The following is a 13197-nucleotide window of genomic DNA, read 5'->3' as shown; positions in this document are numbered from 1 at the left end:
CTGGACGGGAGAAAATTCCGGCTAGGGGGCCCGGCAAAGGTGCGGACCTGGTGCCTGAGTTGGGAGCCTTGAGGGCGCGGACAGCGGGTCAAGGTCCGAATCTTGGTAGCCGGTAAGGACGAGGCGGGTCGGGATGTACTTGGGGAAGACAGTGGCGGAAGCGAGTTTTGGGTTTGGGGGTCGGAGAGAGAAGTTCCGGTCTGGGAGTAGGGTCCCCACGAGGGCCGTGGGCAGGGGGACGCAGCTGGGGGACCCGGGGGCGGGTGGGCGGCTCAGCTGGTGGGGCCGGCGGGCGGCGGCGGCGGGGGCGGCTCGGCCCCCTTGACGCAGGCGGCCTCGCAGTGCTTGTGGAGGTAGGACTTGAGCGCGAAGCTCTTGTCGCACTGGCGGCAGCGGTAGTGCTTGAAGGCCGAGTGCGTCTGCATGTGCGCGCGCAGGTTGGAGCGGTCGGCGAAGGCCTTGCCGCAGTGCGCGCAGCCGAAGGGCTTCTCGCCGGTGTGCGAGCGCATGTGGCCCTGCAGCAGCCAGGGCCGCGAGAAGGCCTTGCCGCACACGCCGCACTTGTGGCGCAGATTGTGCGTGAGCACATGCATGGCCAGCGCGGGCATGGACACGTACGCCTTGCCGCACGTCGGGCACTTGCGCGCCAGCTGGCTGTCCAGGCTGCGGTGCGTCTGCTTGTGGCGGCTCAGGTTCGACGACGTGGCGTACGTCTTGCCGCACTCGGCGCACGCGTGCCGGTGCCCGCCGCCCGCCGGCGGCCCCGCGCGCCCCGCGCGCCCCCCGCCGCTCCCGGCGTCCCCCGCGCCGCCCGCGTCCCCGCCGCGCCGCCGCCGCGAGCGCCCGTCCGAGATGAAGAAGGCGTCCATGGAGTAGCTGTCGGTCACGGCCGCCTCCCCGCGGAAGTAGCGCGCCGACAGGCTGGACTGAGGGCTCTCGGGGTCGCTGTACTCTTCCGGGGCCGCCGGCGGGTACGCGGGCTCGGCCGGCGCCAGCTCCAGGCCTGGCTTTTGGTCCGCATCGTAGCTGCTGGGGGGCAGGCAGTGCGGGGCGTAACCTGGAGGGGATGAGACAAGGGCGGGGAAGGTGAAGCGCCCAGGAGGCGACCCCGTGGCCTCTCTTTGGGAACTGACGTTTGCTTGTATAGCAGCAGTCGCTATCCTGCTTCTGTGCTTCTGGGGTCAGGATGCCCAGGTTCAGATCCTAACTCCGTGGGCCGCAGTAAAAATCACCCACCTCCATCCTCGTGGAGCACGGTGGGGTTGAATTCTACTGACTTGGTGTTGACTGTCTTCTTAAGTGCTCAAGGCCACGCAGGGAAGGTATTGTTGTATAGTCTGTACAGAGAGAGAAACTGAGGTATATAGTCTAAGCCCACAAGTATTGGGTGGAGCCTGGATCCAAACCTTGGCAGCCTGATGCCAAAACCCAGGCTTTCTTTATTCCAGCAGCATTCTGTCATTCGAGTCCTTTGACTTATCTGAATCTTAGCTTCCTCATTTGCAAAATGGAACTTATGATTGGACACTCCTTCCCAGGGTCTTTGGAAGGACTGAGTAAAGTGACGAAAAGAGCCATGCATTAATTGTTTCTGTGCACCAAGCTCCGCCTCCATGCTTCACTCTGGTTAATTCATTTAGTCATCACTGACCCTATGAAGTAGATCCTGTTTTAACTCCCATTTTACATATAAGGAAGTAAAGAAAGAACACACAGTAATTGCTGTATAAATGTTAGCTGTTACATTATGCTTTTTACTTGCTTGAAAAAGCGACTTCACTGAAGATTATTTGTCTGCCCCCACCCCCCTCCACCAGACGGTGAGCTTCTCGGGGTGAGATCTGTGTGCCCAGCACGTGCCTGGCTCAAAGGAGGTGTACGAAGAATAGACATTGCATGAACGAATCACAGTCCTGTTAAACCCACCTCCCAGGGTTGCTGGGGGATTTAAAAGAGGTCAAGTATGTGGCATGTAATAAATGCTCCAAGAAGGGCATGTCCTTGTAACTTGGTCCCAAGCCCGTTTTGCTCCCTGCTCCACTGGAAGCCTTCTGGAGTCCCCTTGTGAGATTCATCCCCCCTCTGAGCCCCTCCTTCCTCTCTAGAGTTGGATCAGAAATCCTGTCCATTTCAGGGTCTAGTGACTGTTGGGTGGGTGGGCTGGCACTCTCCCAGGGCATTCTACAGGGGCTTTCCAAGGGCAGGGACCACCCTGATTTGACTCAGCTTCCCTGGGCCTTGCCTGGTCCCAGCACCCTCCCTGAGGGCCCGGGGACCTGGGCTCCCAGGAGAGTTTCTGGCAGATATTATTACACAAACTTACGAAACTGGCCCTGAAATACCAATTATTTCCCTTGTCCTTTGATTGCAAAAAACAGTGGGGGTTAGGCTTCTTTACCCGGAGTAGCAAAGCGGGAAATGTGACCCTCCACCACCCCCAGCATCCTTGATTCAAATGAGCAGGTGGAAGAGGGCTTTGTAAGTAGAGAACTGGTTTCAGAGCAGTCATCCCTTGAAACAACCTGCCTGCTGCAGCCTTTGTGCTTTTGCTTCTCTTCTGGCCTTTGGGATGGTCACAGGGTGAAGTCTGTGCAGAAGGCACCCCGGCCCAGAAAGTGTACCTTTATTTTTTAACCCTGTCCCTTCAGCTGCCCAGCAGGGACCTCTACACACAATGACCGGGGGTTGCGGAGGTGGAAGACTCAGTAGGGAGGGCAGTGGTCAGATGCGGAGAGGGCAGTGGTGGTGGCAGTTTTTGATGGGGCGGGTTTGCAGCCTCTCAGCACCCCATTCTCCCCTCCTGTCTGCCTTTCATCTGGAGGTTCCCCTTCCTCCCACTCCAGGAATCAGGCCTGGTACTAAAGACCCCAAAACTTTCAAGGAGTGTTGTTTCAGACTGAATCAAATACCTGTTAGGCATGTCTAGATACCCTCTTTCTTCTGTGTTTCTTCCCATTGTGATTATTGATGATAATGGTAATACTAGCTGATATTTACTGAGCACTTATGAAGTACATGGCAACTCACTCCAGCATTCTTGCCTGGGAAATCCCATGGACAGAGGAGCCTGGTGGGCTACAGTCCATGGGGTCACAAAGAGTCGGACACGACTGAGCAACTGAAGAAGATACTAAGTACCAAGCTCTGTGCTAAGTGCTTCACTCCGGCCACCTTGCTGAATCACCACAAAAATACTTGTTACAGATAAGGAAACTGAGATGCAGAGTGGTGATGGTACTTGCTCAGGGTGGGACAAGAGTCCCACTGCACTGCTCCTCTTCCACACACTGGGAGGAGGGGGGCATGGCTGGGTTGTTCATCTACTGGCAGAGCGCCAGCTAGTGAGCACTTGATAAGTATTTGTGAAATGGGTGGTGAATGGGTGATGAAGATTTGCCAGGCCAGCTTCAATCCCTAGTGGAGCAGGGTCTGCCAGGATCATTCTGTCTACCGGATCTTGGGACAACTTGATTTCCTGACACTGATTCTAGCTGGGTGACCTCCAGCAAGCTGTACGTCTTCCTGCGTCTCTGCTCTGTTCTCTGGGTATGGGGATAGTATAGAATCCATTTGGAGGGGGTCACTGATCATGTGACCTTGGATGTGCTGTTATTAAGGAATGATGGCATATTGGTTAACAGCACAATTTTGGTACCAGACTACCAGGATTGAGTTCCAACTTTACTATTCCTGGCTGTGTGATCTTAGACAAAGTGTTTGACCCCTCTATGCCTCTGTTTCCCCAGCTGTGAAATAGGGGAAAATAAAAGCACCTAACTCACACAGTTTGTAGTACAGAGTCCATGAATAAACAAACAATAAGTGAAAAGTGAACAAATAAAAACCAACATTCCCAGAGCACTTTTGTGTCTGATACTGTTTAAAGGTTTTACACACGAATGCATCCCACCCTCATGGCTCTGAGGTTGGTACCATCTTACAGATGAGGAAACTGAGGCATAAAGTAGTTGTTAAGCAACATGCCCAGGGTTGTGCAGCTAGTAACTTAGAGCCAGGATTCCAACCCAGTGCCTGGTGTGATACATGTTGGCTGTTACTCTGAACAATAACAATCTCCCCAGGTGGGTTTCTGTGCTGGAAACCCAGTTTTCTTGGCATCTGCACAGACACATCTTGCACCTCCAACCTGGGCCACTGTCTCCTCACCCAAGATGTGTAGGTTCTGGCTCACGCTCTGATGAGAAAACTGGTGATCCAGAAAATTGGTAGTAGCTCAGTGGTCTGGGCAGTCCTTGCCCTAGCGGGACTCTTTCTGTGCTGCCCTCTGGTGGTGACTTTTAGTACTGCGGCACTCCCCCCTGTTGCTGGGGGTCTTTGTATAGAAATACTGGCACCTCAAAGGCTGAGCCTCTGCTTAGGGACAGATGCGGAATTGCCTTCCGGTCAGGAATTGTGGGGCCAGACATGGTGGCTAGCAGCTGCGGAGTTTGGCATGAGTTGTGGGGTGGGAGTTGAGGGTTGCATGAGAGTTTATGTGGTCGTCTTGGTGGAGGTGGTTCTAACTTGCTTTGTGATCGTGATCAGGTTGCCTAACCTCTCTGGACTCTGTCTTTACCTGTAGAAGGTTGAGTGAGATGCTCGAAAGACCCTTGTTGCATCGTGGCTGAACGGACCCCTCAATGATGCCCATTGTCCTGTCCCCTACCCCCCAATCCCTATCAGCTCCATCTCATTCTCAGACTCATAGACCTCTCCCTAGCTATGTGACCTTGAAAGTGAAAGTTGCTCAGTCATGTCCGACTCTTTGTGACCCCATGGACTATACAGTCCATGGAATTCTCCAGGCCAGAATACTGGAGTGCGTAGCTGTTCCCTTCTCCAGGGGATCTTCCCGACCCAGGGATCAAACCCAGCTCTCCCGCATTGCAGGCGGATTCTTTACCAGCTGAGCCACCAGGGAAGCCCATCTGACCTTGGGCAAGTTGTTAAACCTTTTTGTGCTGCATCTGGATAAAGGAACTTATTAAAGGACTGACTGAATTAATGGTGTACAATGCTTAGTACAATGCCTGGCACACAGTAGACTCTCAAGCTGTTATTTAATTGTCATTATTATTGTTCCTAAATTTTCTAGTGGTACCTTATAATCTGCTAAAGAGTGAAGGGGACACATGTGGGTCATCTCAGGCTGCTGTGTTACCTTGGGCAAACCACCTCACCTCTCTGGACCTCAACCCTGGAGAATCCTTTAGGACACTATAGGCAGTGCTTTTCTGACTCTGTGCGTGGAACTCACACAGGTTTTAGATGCCTCCCTCTGTCCTACAGGTGACCATAGAAGGATAAGTTACCTGTCTCCCTGCCGACAGGGTGAGATAGGCCTCTTTTTTTTGGAAACAGATAGAGGCAGGGAGGGCCAGGGACCCAGGGAGACACGACTGACTCTTTTACTCATATTCCATCTGTGTGAGCATGGGTAAGTCACAAAGCCTCTCTGGGCTCCAGTGCCCCATTTGAGGGATAGGACAGAGCCCCTCCAGTCGCATGGGGCTATAAGGAAGGCTCAGAAACACTTAGGAGAAGCGGAGATGTCATGTACATCACCCGAGAAATGACTTTTGATTTTCCCTGCTTAAGTGTTTTGATATTTTAGACTGAAGGTCCAGAATACATTTAAAAAAATTTTTGCAAGGGAATTTTATGAGAAATCAGGTGCTGGGCATTTCACAAACATTGTCTCTTCCAACTGTCTGACCCCCTGGGATGAGGGTGGGGGAATATCTGAGAAGCACTGCTGCTTCCAGCTGCCGTTGTGCCCACCCCCTGTGCCAGGCACTGCACTAAGCCCGGAGGCCTGGAGAGGGCAGAGGAGTTGCTTAAAGGTCACTGGAGGAGGAGTAAGGCTTGTAATCCTCCAGAATCTGTGTTTTTTCCCCCCAAACTCCTGAGCAGGCATGGAGACCTGTTGAGGGAGGAAAGATTTTCAGTTGGTAGGAGGCAGGGGCGGTGAGTTTCTTCATCACCTAGTTGGCCTGTGTCTGGTGTAATGACGAGGTATTGGGGGTGGGGTGAAGCTATTCTTCTAGAAAATGCACCAGCCCTTTGTAAACCTTTGTAAATAATTAATAAAAGTAATGACTAACCCTGCTTGAGCCCTCACTGTGTACCAGGCACCCTGCTCGGTATTTTACGTTCGTTAGCTCGTGTCTAAGGGAACGTAGTGGCCACTCGCGCCAGTACCCTACCTCTATGGAAGCTGAGGCCCAGAGAGGGGCCTTTGCCAGGTCACAAAGCGAGTTCCCACCAGAGCTAGGCTGGCCCTCTGCCTCCCGGGCCTGTGCTGTTTTTCCCAGTCTCCCTCAGGTTCCCAGTGTCCCAGACTTCCTCCAGGGAATCTCCAGCCCAAATCCCACTTCCCTGTCTCTAGTTAGGTAGAAGAAGAGAGGGGCCTAGTGATGGGTCAGCTTCCCAGGTAGCCCACTTTCCCGAGGAGGGCTGGGCCCTGCTAGGTGGGGGGCTGGGGGGGCTGCTGCATGAATATATTTAGAGCTGCGTCTTGCTGTGCCAGGGCCTCGGGCCTTGAGAATCAGCTCCAGCCAGCTGAGCAGAAAGCCAGGTCTGTCAGCAGCAAAGCGGGATAAAAATAGTTTCTCCTGTCTGCTCACAGAGCTGGGCAAAGGGGCTGGTGCCTCCCCCTCCCCTTATTATAGCATCTTTGTTTGCAGTTCCCTGGGTACTGGACCAGAAATGACACCCACCTTCTCCAAGGGCCTGGCAGCTGGTACACCTGCCCACTGGGGAGGGGGGCCCCTGCGTCCAGATGAGAGGGGGACAGAGTGGGATCTGGCCCAACGTGACCAGGGCTGTAGGGTGTGGGGCTCGTGCCTCTGACTCAAACCCAGGGAATGTTGAGAGCACTCCAGAGCCTCTCCCCACTCTCCCCGCCTCCTGAAATCCCCCATATTCTGGTTTCTCCTGACTGTGACCCAATTCCTGTGGCCCACAGGGAGGTCCTCAGCTCTGCAGGAATCAATAGGGAGGATTTTTCAAGGGGTTGTGGAAATAGGCCTGGTGGCTGAGGGTCTGGAGTTGCCCAGCACTGTTGGGTGGAGCAGCCTCCCGCTCCCTCCCAGGCATCTCTGGGGCCCTTTCTGGGCCTCCTTCTGGAGACCTGGTGTCTTGTATAATGTACATTGTCTCTCTGGGCCCCCTGCTTCCTGCCCTACCCTCTCTGTGCCCCAGAAGAGGCAGAGGGCCCATGCCAACTCCCTTCTTAGCCAAAGGCTGGCGGCAGCTACTCCATCCCAGGGGAGACCACAGCTGGAAGGAAGCCAAGAGTTCCGGGGCCTCATCTCTCCCAGCAGCATCTCACAGGCCCCCCCTGAGAACGCCTCTAGGCTGAGGGGGTCCCGGGAACGTGTATGGAGCACCCACCTGGGAAGGGTGATGCAGTGCACCGCTTATGCCCTTGTCATCTCAGGCAAGCCACCTCTCCAACCTCAGCTTCGCTCTGGAGGCTGAAGCTGACCTTCGCCTGCACTCTGCGCTTGCTGCCCTGAGCCCACTCTGTGTGTGTATATGCGTGTGTGTTTGGGATGTATAAATTGCTATGCTGCCGTAGGGACTTGATATACTCTCCTGACCTCTATCAGGAGCCAAAATCTGAGACTGTCTGAAGAGTGGACATTCAGCCTGGTTCCTTCATGTCCCCCTTGTAACCCCAGGCTTAAGGGGGGCATGGGCCCCAGATTCAGTATCCCATATTCAGTATCCCATCCCTTTTATTGCACATTCCTGCTGACAGATTTTTAAAAAAATAGAGTTTTGGGTCCCTGGAAGGCCAGAGCTGAAAGAGATCAAGTTCGACTGCTTTTTTTTGTAAGAGAGAAACTGAGGTTTGGGTAGGGGAAGATTAGTTCAGAGCTTCAGAGGAAGCTGGCTCTAAGACTTGAACTGGCCAGCCTTGAGAATGGACCTGGACATGACCTTGGACTAGAAATTGGATTTGGATCTGGATCCGGATCCTGGAGCATGAATGTTGACTTGAACATGGATTGAAACTTGAACTTGGACATGGATTTGTTTTGAATTTTGAAGTGAGCCTGTAACCTGGGACATTGACCTTGGAACTAGACTTCAGACCTTGTCCTAGAATGAAGGTTGGACGTGGACTTTGAACTTGAACCTCTGCCATGTCTCTAAGCTTGACCTTGGACCTGGACCAAGACCAAGATGCCAGGGGCAGAGGTGGTTAAAGAACACTCAGGCGGGCCTGCTGTGTGTCCTTTGACACCTCCACGGCCCTCTCTGAGCTCCCTCTGCCAAGGGACTGGGGATACCCTTTTGCATCCCTGCACCCTAAATAGACTTTCTAAAGTGTGGGGTAGATGTGTGGCAATTGGGGACTTTGAGCAGATTCCCAGGCCCAGACTGGGGCGACTCCTTGGCGCCATCAGAAGGAGTGAGCGGAAGCGGGTGCTGGTATAATGTGGTCAACTAGAGAAGCCCATGGGCAGAAGTAGGAGCGCTTCCTCAGCTGCTGGGGAGGCTTAATGTAGCTGCGGAGGGCAGACAACTGTGTTATTGGATTGGCATTGATCCCTCATCTGCCTGAGTCGGATGTACTCTGAAGGAGTATGAGGGCAGGACGTGGTGGGGGTTAAGAGGATGGAGGACCTGGCATTCAGCTGGAGTTCAGAGTTAGGGTGTGTGGAGAGGTCGATACTCTGGGAGCAGTGAAGATGTCTGTGGGTCCATGGAGACCACTGGTGTGCAGCTGGGTGGGCAGCTTCCTTCTCTCAGATGAATGAGTCCCTAGCATTCCCCAGGATGGGGCCCAGGCCTGGGAAGGGGGAAGTTTGATGGAGTTGGAGGATGAGGTTCTGAGAGGGTTGGGAGGATGTGAATTGCCATCTCACTGAGGGACTGAATCTGTGCTCAGAATCACTCAGGGGAAGGGAGGGCTCCACGGAGGCAGAAAGCAGTGGAGAAGCAAGAGGGGGAGAAAAGAGGCATTACGTTGGAGAGGATGGTGAAATTAGATCTGCTCTCCCTTCTTTGGGGAGCGCTGCAGAGAAACCTGGAACTTGCCCCATTGTGGGACTTCTTCCCTATTTAGGCGCATTCAGGGGGAGCCTGGAGCCCAGATGTACCTGCCACACCCTCTGCCAGGCCCACGGAGGCTGCTGTTGTGTGTGTGTGTGTGTGTGTGGAGGAGGAGGAGGAGTCCTCCAGGAATTCTCCAGCACTCCCAAGCTTTCCCAGGGCTGGGGGTACTCTTTAATTTGGGGTCTTGCATCTTCATCAGTCAGGAGCCTGTGGTTCCCCTGACCTCCACATTCACAGGCTCCCTTCCTGCCCACCACCCCCATCCCAGATTCCCCTCCCACTGGTCTCCCTGACCCTGCAGCCGTTGTTGCTGCAGGAATGGCTTGTAAGAGGATCTTTCTAATAACTGGAACTATCTCCAGCCCCAGGCTCTCCCCCTTTCCCTCCCTCCTTTCTCCTTCCCCCCTCCTCCTCTCCCTCACTCTCCTCACCTCCCCCCCTCCTCTCTTTCTCCTTGTTTACCCAGCACACTTACACACGCTGGGAGAGAAAAACGTCGGCTCAGCAATTTTTCACACTTCCCTCAAACGCTCAGCAAGGTTATTTCCGGCAGAGCGGAGACAACGGACCACTAGATGCCGGCAGGCTCTCTGAGGACCCCCAGCACCCCTACCCACCCATGGGATGCGGGAGCCTTCATTTTCCAGTCTGGCCACACCCCAGGGATGGAAGAGCCTCCCCCCGGCACCTGGCCCCATCACAGAATAAGGCAGACTCTGTGTTTCCCAGCCATACTCAGGCTTGAAGGGTCACCCCTTGGTCTCTGGCACTAACCGTTTACTGCAGACGCTGCCAGGGCAGCCAGGTCAGAGTACCTGTCCTCAGCCCTGGGCTGCCTGCAGAGACTGAAGCCAAGAAAAGTGCTTGGCCTCAGAAACTCTGCCACCCTCAGCCAGATATCAGATGGTAAATGGAGCCCTACAGAAACCCTGACAATGGCCCCCTGCATTCTGTTAGGCTCTCATCGTCATCTCCAATGCCTCCCACCCCACACTTGACCTTCACAGAAACTCAGCTTATCAAAGTTGGAAGGATGCTTAGATCATGCCATCAAAATTCTTTCACTGTGAGGAGATGGAGGATCAGAGAAGGAAAGGCACTTGCCCAAGGTCACATAGCAAGTCAGAGACCTACAGCCCAAGCCTCCCAGAGTTCCAGGCCAGATATCAGACTGTCAGGACAACCTCACGATTCCCCAGAAGGAGCTGGTCTGGAGCCCTTTAGGGTAAGGGCCAAGGACAGGGTGGTTCTAGGGGGTTAAAGCTGGTAGAACATCCCTGCTGATGGCTTGGCCTTTACCTCGCTTCCCACTATTTGCTCAGAGGCTCCTTTCAAAGCTTTTTTGGACTGAATTCAAGGCAAGGCATTCCTGCTTCCCTCCCGAGGAACAGTCTGCAGTTTTGGCTGTGCGCGAGAAATTCTCTGGGCTTCTCTGGGTTTCCTCAGCTGGCCTGGGACAGGATCAAGGGGCTCTCAGTGGGCAGGAACCCAGGGCTTTGTGTCCGTCCTCCAAGGGATCCACATCTCAGGCTTGCAGGCATTTCCATTTCTACCGAGGTCCCTGGCCCTGGCATGGCCCCAGGTCCACCCTCTGTCCTGCCAGCACTCAGATAAGCCCAGCCACATCCCTGGGATTCAGCCCTCAACCCCCAGAGCCCCTGGGGTCAAGAAAGAGGACAGTAGAATAAGAAACGCGGGGCAAAGAAAAGGGGGTTGGTTCTCTTGGGGATCTGGGGGAGGTCAGGGGGTGAGGGGCTGGAGCTGTATCCCTGTTTGCTCCCTAATTTCTTTGACCTTGATGAGGTCACAGAGCATTTTACCCAGCGCCCTCTTGCTACCTGGCTTGGCGGAGTGATGGAATGTGGGCAAAGTGCTTGGAAATCCCTGAGGCAAAAGCTCCCACCCTCCTGCCTTTGCCATCTCAGCTACCTCCTCATCTTCAGCCCTTTCTTTTCTCCTTTTTCTCTCCTCTCCTCTCTTCTCTCCTCTTTCCTTCCCACTTACACACACACACACACGCGCACACACATACAACACACACGCACACCCCAAAGCTGATGCCACATGTGATGTCAGATTTCTTACTGCCAAAGGGATGCCTCCTCTTCAGACACCTGTCCTGGTGGGGGACCATCAGAGGAGAACCCTTTTGTGATCCCCCTTGATGGGGGATGGGGTCCACAGAACCAGTCTCTGATTTTTCCCCACAACCTCCAGAGATCACCCCTTTTTGGGCCTGAATGACCTCTCTTGTCCCCCAAATCCTTCTCACTATAGGAACTTGCTCTGAAAAGAAATAGAGTGTGTTGGGGGTGGGGGACTGACAAGAAACAGCAGGGCTGGCTCTAGAGGGGAGTGAAAAGCTGGAGGGGGGAAGGGGGTGCGACCCAGGAGACCAAGAGCCACCTTGGGGGAACCCCTCCTAGAAATTCCCTCTTCCTCTGAGTCCCCAGGACAGGCCCAGCCTTTGGCAGGCATGTGGCTGAGGGTAACAAAAGAGTTGCTGAGAGAGGGGGCTGAGAAGACTTGTCTGGCATCACCAGGGGGAGCAGGCTTGAAGGGAAAGAGGGTGCCCCCAGCTACCCCTAGGGAGCCAACCCTCTCTCCCCAGAGACTGGTGGTCCAAGCCAGTTTACCTTCCCCATCAAGAGAGCACTCTCGAACAACCAGCCTCCTTCCCTCAACCAGGAGGAGGGGACCCTTAGAACGCCTTGTGCATTAGCCCCCCAGCACTAACCCTTAATGGACACCACTCTCTCTCACCATCCCTCACTCCAGTACCAACCGAGGGCCACAACTTTCAAAGTCCAGGCTGACGCTCACTCAGCGGCGGGATGGGCCGACCCTGCGACTTCCCCTTTGTAGGAACCTGGCCCTTGCCCCGCCTGCCCGGCCCTTGGGAAACCCGGGAGGCGCACACAGCCAGGGAAATCTCCTCCCGGGGTTCCCTGCCGCGCGCACCCCTCCTCGTGGCCCGAGTTGGGGAGGGCCCGAACTCCCCTCCCCTCTTCTTCCCCCCCGCCGGGTCCCACTCACCGTTGTCCCCGGCAGGCCCCCGGGCTCCAGGCAGTACGTAGGCGGTCTCCAAGGGGTGATAGGTGGGGGCCGGCACCCCGCTGCACTGGAAGCCGTCGCCTTTGATCTTCTTTACCAGGAAGGAGCGGGGCATGGTGCGACTGGCGTGGGACTCGGCGGGGGCACTTGCGAGGGGCCCTGGTCGGGGGGAGGAGGCCAGCCGGGCGCGATTGGCTGTCTGCGCGGGGTTTCAGCACTGGACAGCTCCCAGCGGGCGGGCGGGCGGGCGGCAGCGCGGAGCCGGCACCGGTGGCGGCGGCCCCGGCTGTAGCTCTGGCTCCCGCTCGGGCTTGGCGGCGGCGGTGGCGGCGGCGGCGGCGGCTCTCAGACAGGCGATCGCTGGAGCTGTGCTCAGCACTCCGGCTGCCGGCTTTATATGGGACGCAGGCTGGAGGAGATCAGGTGGTCCCCAGCAATGGAACTGTTCAGCGCTCTAATCCATCAAATGTCCCCCAGGACAATCGCTCCGCACACGTTCCCCTGAACCGGCGGCGGTGGGGGCAGGCCAGGCGCAGGGAGCCCGGGCAGGCAGGAGGGGAGAAAGTGAGGGCGAGAAAAGCAGAGATAGAGAGAGACGGAGAAAGGGGGGCGGGGGGGGAACAAGGGGGGAGAGAGAGAGCGGAGATGAGATACACAGAGAAAGACAGAAAGAGACATACAGAAAAAGAGAGATACATACACAGTGAAAGAGATAGAAATAGGAGCAGAGACCAAGATAAGGACAAAAAGACACGACACAGAGAGAGAGAGAGAGAGAGAGAAAGGCAGAGACGGAGAGAAGTAACAACACACACCCACGGGAGAAAAAGAGACCTCCAGATACACAAAAAGAAAGCACCCCAGGGATGCAAAGAAAGGGGAAGAGAAATGCAAGACAGAAGGAGAGAGGAGAGGAGGTAGAACGGTCTGAGCAGACGGGGTTCAGGCACATGGGGACACAAGGAAGGGAATGCAGAGAAGAGTGTGAGCTCGCCAGCGGCCGACCCCCCTGCCTCCAGCCCCCTCCCAGTCCCCTAGTTTTGAAGGGGCCCGTTTGGACACTCAGCTTTAACT

General features: G+C 55.2%; 1 protein-coding gene across 1 annotated transcript; it reads right to left on the bottom strand.

Annotated features, from left to right (window-relative positions):
• Positions 1-272: 272 nt before the first annotated feature.
• On the bottom strand, positions 273-12238 carry SCRT2 (scratch family transcriptional repressor 2). Its single transcript, XM_065919730.1, has 2 exons — positions 12106-12238; positions 273-1057 (listed from the first exon to the last, which is right to left on the bottom strand). The coding sequence occupies exons 1-2, from the start codon at positions 12236-12238 to the stop codon at positions 273-275; spliced, it is 918 nt and encodes a 305-aa protein (XP_065775802.1).
• Between the last annotated feature and the right edge of the window lie 959 nt (positions 12239-13197).

Source organism: Muntiacus reevesi, chromosome 2 (genome assembly GCF_963930625.1).
Source record: "Muntiacus reevesi chromosome 2, mMunRee1.1, whole genome shotgun sequence".
NCBI classification, from domain to species: domain Eukaryota; kingdom Metazoa; phylum Chordata; class Mammalia; order Artiodactyla; family Cervidae; genus Muntiacus; species Muntiacus reevesi.
The sequence above is the reverse complement of the archived record's forward strand: the minus strand, read 5'-3'. Positions and strand labels throughout refer to the sequence as shown.

Bases quoted from the DNA above. Each gene is read 5' to 3' on its own strand.
- SCRT2 (XM_065919730.1), bottom strand. From the start codon at position 12,238: ATGCCCCGCTCCTTCCTGGTAAAGAAGATCAAAGGCGACGGCTTCCAG. The intron at 1,058-12,105 runs GTGAGTGGGACC...CATCCCCTCCAG, and splicing joins GGGGCCTGCCGGGGACAACG to GTTACGCCCCGCACTGCCTG.